This window comes from Pyxicephalus adspersus, chromosome 6 (assembly GCF_032062135.1).
Source record: "Pyxicephalus adspersus chromosome 6, UCB_Pads_2.0, whole genome shotgun sequence".
Taxonomy (NCBI): domain Eukaryota; kingdom Metazoa; phylum Chordata; class Amphibia; order Anura; family Pyxicephalidae; genus Pyxicephalus; species Pyxicephalus adspersus.
This window is the reverse complement of record NC_092863.1, coordinates 79,853,287-79,867,941: the sequence shown is the minus strand read 5'-3', so window position 1 is coordinate 79,867,941 and position 14,655 is coordinate 79,853,287. Positions and strand designations below refer to the sequence as shown.

Genomic DNA, 14,655 nt, shown 5'->3' with positions numbered 1-14,655 from the left:
AACAATGAGCAAGTTATGCCTCGCAGGACGTTGCAGCCTTCCTTATCCTCTTCCCAGAGACCATGTTCTACCATTTTCATTTCCCGTGCTGGGATGACGTAATTCCCACGCAGCCACACAAAAGTTAATTTTATCCTGGCACATGCAAGGAATCCTTGGTATGTGCAGCTTAGCTTTATCACAAGAAGTGATCAGGCAGGTAAGACACAACATAAGGACATCACAAGTCTCTTTCTGTATTAATGACCTTGCCTGATCAAGCATTTGTAAAAGAACTTTAGTTCCACCTTAAGATTTACCAATGAGCACTCTTCCCAATCACCATCACGTTAATATACTAATATACTAAGGATATAGCCATTATAGTTGGAGTTCCCTAAGACTTGAAAATTTTTTCAAGTTTTTCCCCATGCTAGTAAGGTTGTGACAGGCAGGTTTAGATATATTTTTTCAAGTTTGTTGCCTAATGTTTAATTTGTGATTCTTGTAACAATGTAACCATTGCTAATCCCTGTATTTAACAGATCTCCGGGTTTCTTTTTGCACAAAACACTTTCACTTGTATATTATACCAAATAGATGAAGGTAAAGGTTAGGATTTGCATACCTGTGGTCAGTGTTTTAGTTGGCTGGAAAATCTTTCAATGTGTTAATAATGTGAATTGTCATAACACATTTTCCGAAAATAAGATTTAAACCTTTGCAAATATTGCCATCAAGCTATTTTAGGTGTGCAGCTGTCTAAAGCCTTGAGTCATTCAGACTCGGCAACAGCACGCAGTACAAATGTGTACAATACTGGAACTTCTAATTGTGTATTCTTCAGAATTTGTTGTATTATGCACCATACATCTCATAGATAAACCTCCAGATCAGAAAGATCAAGGCACAGAAATTGGTTCATTTCATATTGGGGCTTTTTTTTATTCATTTTTACTGAGCAGCAGCAACATAATAGCAGAATGTGCTTCCTAACAAAGCGTACTGTCTTTGTTGGCAGCAAGAAATGAATGCAAAATGCAAATTATGTGTGTGATATGATGTGTGATCTAGTGGCAGAGACTGTCATATATCAAACACTGTACTGCATTTGTCATTGTTTCCCCTAATTTCTTTATAAAGTAGTTTATATATTGTTAGAGCATTGCAAGCTAAATATCAGAACACTGAGATTGCTGGGTGATCATCATACAATGTACAATATGTGTTTTCTATTTTACACAGTAAGGTTATAAAGAAATGTGCATGCGGTGTGGATTGTGTTTTTTCATTAGCTGGGGTTGTATTGTGTTTTTATTTTGGACTTTCATTTTTGTGCAGATGGTAAAGGTACAGACTTTACCCAATAAGTTTGTTTTTTAGGGTTAGGCTGGGTGGGTGAATGTTAGGTTATCAAGTTCATTTCAAAGGAATCTTTAGTTTTTTTAGTACAGTAGGCAATGTTTAAAACCAAGATCCTATTAGCAGTTCTTATCTTTACCTTGAGTAAAAGGGAATGTCTCTAAGGCTACAAACACACGTCCAATGATTGTCATCCAATTATTACTTCAGAGCTAGTATCGGACGAAAAAATGATGTATGTAAAGTGCTCGTCCTATGTCATTCATAGATCCGTCCCGGCGGACCCATGAATGATGAACAGCTACAACACAAGTAAAGAGGAGAGAGCACAGCGGGGTGTTGCTTGCTCATTCTTCTGCTTCCCCTCCTCATAGGGCAGAACGGCACTGCATGTACAAAAGTCTTGACGTGTGTATGTAACCTTAGAGAGCTTCTCTTAGACATTTGTCACCCCTTGAAGTGCTTGAAGTGACAGCTATCAGGCCTGGACCGGATTTGTATTTAAAAAAAAAAATTGTATTTAGTGTCCAGTAATGGTTGGTTGGGGTATAGCAGGTGGAACAGACCTAGACTTAACATATTTGATGGTCTAAAATACTGGACAGCAGGGTCGCTTTTCTGTGAATAGCAGAGTTGGTAAAATGTAAAAATTTGTTTTATAGCACTTCAGTGTAGGGATCATGTTTCTGCTGTAGACCTGAATTTGTTAACCAACCCCATGTCTATTTCATAATTCTTTCAGTGATTCATATTATTATTATTATTATTATTATTATTATTATATTACAGTATTTATGTAGAACCAACATATTACGCAGTGCTGTACATAATTAGGGGTTGCAGATGACGGACAGATACAGATAGCGATACAAGAGGAGAAGAGGACCCTGCCCCGAAGAGCTTACAATCTAAGCGTCTCACTGTACTCAAAACTGCAACTTCTTGTTGACAATGGAAAGATCAATGGATGAAGGATGAATGAATGAATGAATGAATGAAGGATGAATGAATGATGACTCTGAGACACGTAACCGATGTATACTGAGAACTATCCGTTAATATATGAAAATGCTTAGTAGATAGAGCTGTTGGTGAAATAAGCCATTAATACGCACAATGGACCTTGGATCAACCAATTGATGGACCCGGTACATCTTGTTTCCTTGGTGACCTGGTGCAGCACAACTGAATACCCGTAGCTTGTGGTGACAGCAGACCTCTCCGTGACCTAGATATTCTGTTTCCCCATTGCCCCCTCCTCACAACACATCACAGTAACATGGACCTTATGTATAGAAAAGCAACCTACTGAAACATCGCTGCTTCAAATGACTGGAAAACGGAACCATCTAACAGGGTGTATCTTTTGTTCCTTAATTTGTAAACTAATGAACGGAAAGTAATTTCTGTAACTTGTGGGAAGTCATTTTCATTATTTATTAGGCTGTATACAACAACTAAGCAACTAATGGATATTTCATGATTGCACAGTGCCCCATTGTTGGCATAAGTCTAATGAGAAAGTGATGCGTACTAGCAGAATTGTTCTAAAACTTTTTTATTGAAAACTTTTAATTATTCTTAAACATACTTTTTCTCAGTTGCTATTATTATCTAAAGTCACCCATCAGATGATTGCATATCAGTACCATGGTTTAGAGTGGAGGATTGATTTATATATATGAAGGATGCTTGAATATATAAGAATAGAGTGCAACATAGAGACAACCCAAACCAGCCTCACTTGACAACTGTAATATGGGCGAACCCATGCAAAACTTTCGGGGGTTAGGAAACCCTTCCTTTAACTATATCCTCAGCTCACAGTACATTATTGTGGTGATCAATGGGTGGAATGTCTTTACATTGCTGGCCTTTGGGAAGAATGTCACCCTTACCAATAGCCAAAAAGATATTTGTCAATTGTAACTGACCTCAATATTCTAAATCTCTAATTGCTCAATGAACCCTTTAGCAACCTATAGAGGAACCTTGGTTGAGAAACACTGACCCAAACCTTAAAACCACAGACAGGTGAGGAGATGGCAACTATGAAAGGGTGGGATATAATAGGTAGCAAGTGAAAATGGTCAACCGTAAGGATCTAAGCAACTTTGACAAAGGCTGGCTTTTGATGGCATGATGACTGAGTCTGAGCATCTCCAAAACAGCAATTATTTTAGTTATATTTAGATATATATATTGTCATGATCATGCATATGGGTGATTGACTTAGAATACCCCATATGTAAATGGCTGCTTATTATTCTAGCAGCATAGTGAATTTAGTGCCATTCCAGACTTGTGGTTGACCACAGCATTCTATCACAGGCCCAACCACAATCCACACTGCCTGGATCCTCAACTGTTAATTGCTTTTGCTTCCAAACTCACTGGAAATAATATAATAATTATATCAAATATTTAATAAATACTTTTCGCACCACCACTTTTCATTGACCACCTATTATTATAATTATTATTATTATTATTATTATTAATAATAATAATAATAATAATAATAAAAAACAGTATTTATATAGCACCAGCATATTACACAGAGCTGTACAGTAAATAAAGGTTGCAAGTGACAGACAGATACAAACAGTAATACAGGAGGAGAGGACCCTGCCCCGAAGAGCTTACAATCTAGTAGGTGGGAATTTACACACAATAGGAGGGGAGATATGTAGTGGTGGGAAGTAGTGATGGTTTCAAAATACAGAAGAAGACAGGTAGGCAAGTTTGAAAAAAAATGGGTTTTGAGTGCTCTTTTAAATGAGCAGAAAGTAGGAGCAAGCCGGATAGGATGGGGTAGACCATTCCAGAGAGTTGGGGCAGATCTAGAGAAGTCTTGTATCTGTGTGTGTGATGAGGTTATGAGTGAGGAAGTCATTAGTAGGTCATTGGAGGAGCGGAGAGAATGAATTTATTTTACCAGGTCAGAAAAGTAAGTAGGACAATAACGGTGTAGGGATTTGAAGGCAAAGCACAGGAGCTTGAATTTGATTCTAAGGTGAAATGGAAGCCAATGTAGGAAGTTTGAGGAATTCTCACCAAAGTAATGGAAATTTCACTTGTACGGCCATGTCCGATGAACAATAATTTTCAGTTTTTTCAAATGGATCCAGGCTGTTTAGCTATTATTTATTAGTTTTTTTGTTTGAACAATGTTTAACATTAGCTATAACTTGCCACAATAACAAATTACTCCTTACAATTGAATAAAAAAAAGTTCTATAAATCAGTGGCAAGACCGTAACAATAAAAGTTTAGTAGGGAATCTAAACTTACCATATCCAATATCTTTAAACAGTTTTAGACTTTTGACGACGACAAATGCCTCACTTGTCTATGGCTGCCAACCCCAACCTAAAAAGGACTGGGAAAGGATACAGTTCAATGAACTGTAAGGGGATATATGTAATTATATATAAATATATTTTATTGTAACGCCAATTTAGTTAGCAGCCACCTAAAAGTAGCATTCTATTATTTATGCTAAAGTTTGCAGTTTGCAATACCATATCAGGTCTGGGACTCATTGATTTATGTCTGGTGACTTATTTGTGGTGGCAGTCAGTAGGGTTCTTCGGAGAATGATGGCCAGCCATGGTATATGATGTAGATGTATTGTCTTAGATTGTAAGCTGCTTTGGGCAGGGTCCTCTCTTCCTGTGTCATTGTTTATATCTCTCTGTCATCTGCCAACCCCTGTTTAATGTACAGCGCTGCGTAATATGTTGGCGCTTTATAAATACAGTTAAATATTATAAATATCTATGGCTTGCCCACCACATTCACAGCTTATCACTTAGTGACAGGACATGGCAGTGAGGAGAACATTTGGGCTTTATCATAGATCTGCATCGATAATTCACATTTTGATTAGCAAAACAAGACAAAATTGTATGGGGGATGCTTATAAAAAGTTATGCTTTAAAGAAAGTCTCCTAGTGTTATTTTATATTCCTTTCTGCAGCAGTTGTAAAGTTGGACTTTCATTTGTTATGGTGTTTACTTTTATAGGTGCCATTCAAGTCAACAAGTCATATTTTATTTCACAATACAACTTAGAAAAAGAAAATTCCTGTGGGCTTTTTTTAATAATTCATTATAAACTTAAACCTAAAAAATGTTTAGGCCTAAAAACTGGTTTGTTAGGATTACCCAACCAGTTTGCATTATAAACTCTACAGTAAATTTGCAGATATCTGAATTCCTCCCTCCCAGGGTTTTAGAAATACAGCCACGGATTTATTTTGGATGTTTAATTAAAGGGATCTCCTAGGAGTCTACAGCTATGCTGTTTGCCCAGGCATGAGCGGTTCCTGTCGTCTCTGGAATGGGATCAGAATAGACTTTGCTGTTTATACAGGGAAGGAAAACATGTATATTCTATTCTGGACTGAGAATCTGCAGACACGTTGTGACCCAGCCCTTTTGAAAGATGAAATATATAGTGTGTTAAAAGTTACACAGTGATATAAAATAGAAATGAATCACTAGTTTAAAGGTCATCAGATAGCATGCTGAAAACAATTATGATATTTATCTTTGCTTGTAAACTGTGGGAATGAAAATGGTTAATTATTTAAAATCCCCCCATAGATGTCCAATGTATTTATCATTTGAAAATAATTACTATAGCATGTCTGTTTCTTAAATTAGAGTTATTTTATGGGTACAAACAGCCATGCTTATTGTTCTGTGAGCTGTAACTTGTCATTAGTGATCAGTTAACAATTAAGCAGTTTATTCTAAATCATTTCCAATTTATATTCACATACCTATACCACATTCCTGGGTCGGCTGTGTTAGTGGTGTTATTTAGCACAGATACAAATAATGATTTTGTAGTTAGATTTTCTCTTTGGTCCCCAAGCCATGCTCCATGGATGCCATGTTTCCATGAACTGCATTAAGGATAACCAAAATGGGGTTCCTCCAAATGAGATTTAAAATTTGTCTAAATTTTAAACTTTCTGCTATATAGAAATAGGCTGGGGTTGAGCTTTATGATGAGCCAGAATCACTAGTTGAGGAAAATTCAATAAAAACAGAAAACCAATTCAGCCACCATATTAAAAGATTTGCAAATAGCAATGTATTATATGTTATTATGAATCTTGGGGGCTTAGATGCTTAAATCGCCTATGTACAGGGTAAAGGGGATCCTGCAACTGAACCTGCTTGAGGACTTTAAAGTTTAACTCTATCCATTAGTTTTGGATAGAGTGGGGGTGGGGGGAGTAAGAGTCTCTGTTGGGTTTTTTATTTGTCTTTTCTACCCCCCAGGGAAACATCCTCGCAATGGTTTGTCTCCAGAGTGTAAAGTGAACATATACTAAGATTCGGAATTCCAACCCTTGACTTTTCTCCAGTTTGCTCCCATTTGTATACTGTGTCAACCATCAAATTTAAAATATGCCATGGCTTTCTCTTCCATTGACAGTAGTGCCCACAAAGTAGACATTGGATCTCCAGAACAGGGACACAGACTACAAAAGAAACCATTTCCAACCTAATCTTTGAATTATTTTTGGTAAATGATAAACAATTTTAGCTGACTGTTGGTATTGATCAGACATATTGGCATGCACACATAGCCAGGTCCTGTACTGATTGCTGTATTTGTTTTGCAGGTTGCCTGTTGCTGCGGCTCCGCGGCCTGTGCACTATGCTGTACTTGCTGCCCCTGGATCAAACAATCTACAAGCACTCGCATCATGTATGGCTTTTTCTTCTTCCTTGTTACTGTGGTCTGTGCTGTGATGATGTCTCCAACCGTGGCTAAATTATTGGAAGAACACGTGAGTAATCCTCTTGTTTCTGCATCTTACACTTAAGACTCCAGATTTCGGCTGCACACCCTAACATGGAGTGCCCATCCTGTATCTTCCCTCCGACTAAGACATCTGCTTGTCTGCCCGCTTATTAAACCTGACATTTAGTCCATTCTCGGTAAGGGGACAAGGTCACCTGGTAGCCCATTTTGCCCATTGTAGATTAATACCTTCCCCTAACCACATTTACCATCTCGATCCTTTTTTTTTCAAAATCCGATTTGCCTGGCCCCCATGCAGATCTTTTAGCCCCAGTACTGTGAACTTAAAGCAAGTACACAAATATGGAGTTCCAATGACTGCATTCACTTTTCATGTTTATTACCAAGACAGTAATAAAGTCAAGGGGGGGTTGTTAGTATTATTTTAATGCAGCTCTGTACATTAAATAGGGGTTGCAAATGAGAGACAGATACAGACAGTGACACAGGAGGAGGAGAGAACCCTGCCCCGAAGAGCTTACAATCTAAGAGGTGGAGGAAGTAACACACAATAGGAGGGGAGATATGGAATGGTGGGAAGTAGTGAGGGTTTCAAAATACAGAAGAAGATGGGTAGGCAAGTTTGAAAAGATGGGTTTTGAGTGCTCTTTTAAATCAGCAGAAAGTAGGTGCAAGCCGAAAAGGATGAAGAAGACCATTTCAGAGAGTCGGGGCAGCTCTAGAAAAGCAGTGCATGTGATGAGGTTATAAGTGGAAAGTCGGTAGTAGGTAGTGAAGGTAATGCCATTGTTTTTGTACTGACTGAATAACCGAATAGCAACTTTGCAATGTTTGCTGATTCCACTATTATCTGAACTACAAGCATGGATAGGGATGAAGGTTCTCTCGCAGGGTATCTTTGCAAACTAGCACCTTGGTTAAATGGAGCAGAACAGATGTTCGTTTTGAGTATCACAGCTTTGCAGTGGAGGTGAAATCAAGCCCATTGCTGTGCCCCTGTAAGAAACCTGAGACACACTGGTATCCGATAGGAAATCTTTGCGATAACAGCAAAACTGGTGGTGGTATGACTTTGTGTATTGTTTTTGTCAAAAAAAATCATATCCTTTTTTTGTAGCAATTGTATGTTGTATTTATTTTAATATGCACTGACTGCCTAAGAGGTGCAGTGTACATACTTTCTCCAGCCACCTGCAAAATGTTTAGAATGGAATTGTTTGGAATAAAGTACCAGGTTACAAAACATGGCAGCAGGGGTTATTCTAAATTACTTTTACTAACAGTGTAAAATTAGGTCAACCCATGGCCAGATAACACCTGCTCTTCCTTCCTCCTTATGTGTTTCCATTTAAAGTAATGGAAATTCATGTCAACATATGTTGCAATGCACTCCGAATGTCACAAGAACATGCTCTGAAATGCATTTCATATGTTTCTATTAATTTCAGTGATAAAATAACCAAGCAAAAATGCAAAGGTGTGGGTGTGATTTTGCTTTAAATGTTTTATGGAATTATTGTATAGTTGATTACAATTTTCTTATTGTAAATGTGGTTTAAGGAAACAGAAGTACTGTACACTATGCTTGTTTTACAAATCATACCTGTGCAGTTTGTGCAATAATGTAAAAATCTCAAATTTTCTCTGGTTTCCCACTATAGCATCTGTTATTGGACAGATTGGTTTTCTGTTGCCCCCACATAGAGATCAGTCTCTCTTTGCTTCCATTCACGCTTTCCTCCCTGTCCTGGAATCTTAGTGAATTATTATTTGACATACTTGTGTCAGCCACAGTAAGACACTACATGTCTCTAATACCAGCAGATGGAAAAACTGAGGCCAAAGCAATGAACTGCAATGGCTTGGAAGAGAACAGTGGCTCAATATCCTCAAATAAACCTAAAGACTACTCTTATTAAAACCACATTTATTAATAATCTAGGTTTAGTAAACTTATACCTAAAATATTTTACTAGTATAAAATAGGAATGTATGTAGAATGTGGCAGTTTTTATTAAATATGTTTATGGACTTTGGCATGTTATTTGTATATTTTGAAACTGATCCATCTATATCACCAACCACAATTAATGGATGCAAACGTCCAGAACAAATCCTGCACTAATGTTACTTTCAGACAGGCATACTTCTATAGCTATTCATGTTTTTTTGCCTTGCTGGCCATACCCAAGCATATCTTTAAAGGGAACCTGTACAGGAGACGTGTAGGGTCCTATTAGTGAACTTTTGCTGTTGCTTGTATTTTGTTTGCATCAGTTCTTTCATGCTCAATGACCTACAATAGACGTACTTCAGCAATGATGGTCAGCCTTGTTGCTTCTGTAAATTATGATTTGAAGGCCATCAGATTTAGGAGGCTCCAAATTCTTTGTTCTATTTTTGTTCAAAAATGAATCCCCTTTTTGCATCTGATCTAGGTGGAAGTACGTGATTTTACAGTGGAACAGCATTGTTCAATATTTTGATGATTTGTGTGACCAACCTTTAATTATGAATTATGCTGAATGATTATTACTGCGTGAAGCAGTGCTCAGTGTTCAACAGGGGCATTGCTACTGTTCAGAAAATTAATTTTGGAGAAGTTTAGGTAGTCCCTGAGTTAAGGACATCGGACATACGGAAGACTCCTAGATACGAACAGGCTTCTGTGCTTGTTCTGTGCAGGACAGAGGCTTGATGGAGGGAGGGGGCGCATGACTTACAGAAGAAATCCTTTGCTAAAAACAGCGCGAGTTGTGGGTGATCTTAAGAGCTGAGCTGATCTGTAGCATCTTTTAACTATTTAATGACCAAGACAGACTTTGCAGTTGTTTATTTTTGCATATCAAAGCACAGCTTGCTCCAGAAGTTAATGAATGTCTAGGCTCCATACATTTCTTTTTTTACTTTGTTTGTAATTAGCTCACAGTGAGTAATTGTCTCCACACTGCATAATAATAAGTTGAGACAAACATCTGTCCTAATTGTATTTATTAAAATAATGTACCTGTTCCGACTTGCATACAAATTCAACTTAGGAACAAACCTACAGTCCCTATCTTGTATGTAAACCGGGGACTACCTGTGTGTTGGGACTGTTGAAAATATTTGGGGAATAGCCAACATGATGATGGAGTCGGTGACCCTCCCATGAGGTTCTTCAAGACCAACAAATGATATCCGATCTGCTAGGCTCTACTCAACATGGTCTTGGTTGAAAATGCCTATTTGTATGTTGTCTGTGACACCAATGTTTTCTGAGTTTTTCACCCTAGATTCCATTTTATGGAGATATTTGTGAACACCTAAAGGCCGGAGAGAAGTGTGACAATCTGGTCGGATACTCGGCTGTGTACAGAGTGTGTTTCGGGATGGCTTGCTTTTTCTTTATACTTTTTGCCATAACTATTAACATCAAAAACAGCAGAGGCTGCCGAGCTGCTCTCCACAATGGGTAAGACCAGCATATCATGTTGTGTGTTGGATTGCAGAAAATTATCGGTAAAAAGATTAGTAGCTGACCGTATTTCTATAATGTTTGTGTCGGTGGTCACTGGAGTCTTTGCATTGTTTTATTGGGACTGATTGATTAAAACTCAGCAAGGAGAAGATACACTTTTATCAGTGAATCCTGGGATGGATCTGGTCAAGGATTGAAAACATTTGCTAACAAAATTTGCTAACATTCTAGTTTTGTTGCATTACCGAGGTCTGGACTAGTGCTGTATGACATTTTACACCTTTAGTTTTGCAACTATGTATATATATTCATGCATTAATATGTTACATTTGCAGTTTCTGGTTTGTCAAGCTCCTGATCCTTGTAGCAATGTGTGCCGGAGCCTTTTTCCTCCCTGATCAGGATACATTCATCCTAGGTAATTTTGACTTTTATTTATTTATGTTTGTTGTGCGGTTTATTTAGAATCTGCCACCAGATTGATGAAAACAATAGCGGGAGGACATATATAATAATTAATTCCTGCATAATTGCAGAATACTCTTATTTGTGTTTGTACAATCTAAAATGCTTTACTGTATTTGTGTAGTTTACACAATAAGGAAACACCTGATCTATCTGTGATCAGTCACAATGGAAGGAGTGCGCATTGTATGTAAAACTGCCTCAATTAAAGATTTTGCAAATGTCAGGGCCGTGAACCTCAGCTTTTGTCAGTTGGTGTGGCCCCTTAGCTTTCTATTTTTGGATGTGCATTATTGTCGTGAAGCGGTTTCTTCTTTTCTGTTCCTCATTTACTATATTTTAGATGTGGATGTGAGATTAGCTCTCAGACAACATGAGGTGCTTGGGGTCAGGCTCTGAACTAAGGAAATCCTCAGGATTGAGTGAAGGTGTTCATCAGTAAGACAACTTCTGTCTGATCTTTTGTTCATCTTCATCTTGAAGAATAGTTGCTCACACAGATATATGCTGCCGGACATTGAGAGCAGTTGAGCAGCTTGGGTACAGAGCTGGGGCATTGTGTCCGGGATGTAACGTGGAAATTGTGCAGCGCCCACAGCGTCATACACTTGGATAACAGCAGGCTACGCACAGCCTGAGACACCGCCATATGACACAAGGCCATGGGTTGCCAAGAAGCCCCTGTACCCCCAAAAGCCTCCTGTCACCTCCCTTGTTAAGCTGAGGGGGGTGCTGCAAATGCCAGATGCAGCCAGTTTGGGGCAAAATCTTATGAGTGGCCTGTCGCTGGAACTTCCTCTTCATTGAAATAGTGCCGCTACTAAAATTCCAGGCATTACTTGCATCTTTAACAGTCCAATGCGGCACCACGCATAGGCAGAGAGTCTGCTGGTCTATAGACGCGAGTGATGCCATGAATTGTAGTAGCGGTACTATTTCAATGTAGCAGAGGGCCAGCTGCAATTCATATTTAGAATTCCTTTAGGGGCCCAAAAAAAAGGATGTTGCAGGCCAGATTTGGCCCAAGGGCCAGAGTTTGACACCCTTGCCATAAGGTGTTACCTTATGAGGAGGAGGACCCGGGCCCTCGTGCAATGACACACTTTGCACCTACCCATGTCTGTCCCTGCTCCTGCATACATGTCTGGTTTTCTAAATCTTCAAAACATTTCTATTAGAAAATGCAAGTAGACCTGTACTGTTTTTTTTTATTCAGAGATTTCCAATGATCTTAGTGAATTTTTAAAACTATCCTTATAAACTTATTTCATAGCCATTTATTTTCCACCAATTCCCAGCTCATTTCAGTTAATTCATAACTTTGTTAGGGAACAAAGTCAGTGTATGCTATTCAGAAAGAGCCTCTCCATTGTGCCATTCTGGGGACCGAACAATATTTAATAAATATCAATGAATATATGGCATAACTCCAAATGTTCAGGGGTTATGAATATTGCCCAGACCTACAAACCTGGAGAAGGACAGCGTGTAGATGTCTGCAGTAGCAATGAGGACATTGTGGCTGTCGTTTTACTAGAGGGGTTTCATTAGCTGGTAAGTGAACAGTAAAGTGCAAATATTTTGCGGTTAATTGTACATCATAGCAAAACCTTGGGGACTGGAGTTTAGATCCACAATAAATATTCTATTACAGACTCCTGGGGTAAATATACAACACATATATGAAGTGTTTCAATTAACACAAATAAATGACTTCCGCCTTGACAAGACTGTTTTTGTTGCAACATTTAAGACATTAAAACACAATGAATTCTTTAGGGCATTTTCAGACTTGAGGTTATAAACTATGGTGAGAGTGGTTCTCCCACTCCCCCTGGGAGATACCCTGGGGATACTTGCCTGTCCCTATTCCATCACAAGTGCCGCCATCTTCTTTCCTTTTTTTTAGCCACATTAGCATTAACCAATTTTTATTATTTAAAGTTGGCATTGTTATAAGTTAAAAAAAATTATAAATTCAAATGTATATATCATAAACTATGGTAAGTAATTGCATAAGTAGTTCTCAGTTGATTGTTTTTAATAATGTGTCCTTCTCTTATTTGCAGTGTGGCGCCATATTGGTGCATTCTTCGCTTTTTTCTTCCTGGTATTCCAGCTCCAGTTACTGGTGAAATTTGCTCATAAATGGAATAACAATTGGTATGTTATTGCATCAGATACACAATCATTTTTCACACTAGTGCATAGGCAATAGAATGTAAACTATAGGATTTTATAGTAAAGGATTGTAGAGTGTTTTAGTTCATATTGGTTAATCCAAATTTTGCTCAGGTGACAGCATTAGAAGATAAATGTTGCTTGGCTTTTTTTAGTTACTGCCTTGCCCCTTATATGTATTATTATTATGTATAATAGTTATTTTTATTCATTTTAGCAAATATCTATAGTTAGATAATAATATACTATAAATATACCGTAGGTAATTACAGTTGGGACTTGTTAAAACATGTGCCTCATATGTGAGATTTTCGAGAAACACAATGGAAAGTGAAATTAAATCTCTCCAAAGTTTAGGGAAACCCATCCAGCTGGTACTGGGAAAGGGGTTTCCACATCATTTCCCCTTTATTCCTGTTCTGTAAAACACTACATTTCTTATCATCTTCTGCATCTTTGATTTCCGCTATAGGAAAGTACAGTAGTTGTCTTTGCTTGGTCCAAATTAAATCCACCAGGAAAATCCATCAGGTCGCAAATCCAGTATGTCTACAGTGGTCCCCCGATGTCATTATCAATCAGTCATCTAGCATTTGGTTTTATCTTAACTTATCTTGCCGTGGGAAAGTGAACCAATCAGACACAATGGAAAAGTAGGGATTGTTGAAATATACCTTCAAAACACTTTGTAAAAAAAACTTCAGATGGACTTTAGAGAAAACCTCCTTTACTCCAAAATAGTTCTCATTTTGACGTTAACTATATATATCTTGTTTCATCACTTTTTTATTGCAGTGCTGTATAAAACAACCATCAATAAAAATATAGCAGTCCCTTCATGCGAATATTCTATAATACTAATCTGTCATGTTTTGGCCATAGTGAATCTCCAGTTGTAAGTTGGAACACTACAGTCCTTAAGCAACCAATGTACGCAAGAAAATGTATTTAGTGTTTTTTATTTTTTTTTTTTTTAGAGAAAACTATGACAAATGACATAAGAATTACACCAATAGATATAGTGTTTCTAATTTAAATCTATGATCAAACTTTGCTTGTTATATTGGATATAATAGGGATCCCTCATATTATACTGTACTTATTACACAAGTGTATTTCCATAGTTCTGATTTTGCTATAATATATTGTCCTCCGTCAGGCATTCTGGTACGGCACATAATAAAATGTGGTAAGGGGCATTGGCGCTGGCCATCCTGTTACTGTACACCATTGCTGTGGGAGCCCTCGGTCTACTGTCATGGTTCTACACCCATCCTGAGCATTGCCTGCTCAACAAAGTCCTGCTGGGCGTCAATGGCGGCCTTTGCTTATTTTTGACTATTGTGTCCATATTACCCTGCGTCCTGAAACGTAAGTATTACCTAGATATATATATCCTTTAGATTGTGCTTTTTTCTGG

At 37.9% G+C, this 14,655-nt stretch overlaps 2 protein-coding genes across 2 annotated transcripts in view; both read left to right on the top strand.

The window, feature by feature from the left end:
* Positions 1-6,986: 6,986 nt before the first annotated feature.
* Positions 6,987-14,655, top strand: part of LOC140334165 (serine incorporator 5-like) — a gene marked incomplete at its 5' end in the record, with an annotated part of 24,816 nt that continues 17,147 nt past the window's right edge. The window contains 5 exon segments of the mRNA XM_072416322.1: positions 6,987-7,154; positions 10,405-10,583; positions 10,925-11,007; positions 13,124-13,217; positions 14,395-14,606. Coding sequence (XP_072272423.1) covers positions 6,987-7,154; positions 10,405-10,583; positions 10,925-11,007; positions 13,124-13,217; positions 14,395-14,428 — 558 coding nt within the window.
* LOC140334164 (serine incorporator 5-like) overlaps positions 14,570-14,655 on the top strand; it is a 17,233-nt gene continuing 17,147 nt past the window's right edge. Inside the window, exon 1 of the mRNA XM_072416321.1 lies at positions 14,570-14,606. The gene's annotated coding sequence lies outside the window, so the exon portion shown is untranslated. The remainder of the gene's footprint in view (positions 14,607-14,655) is intronic.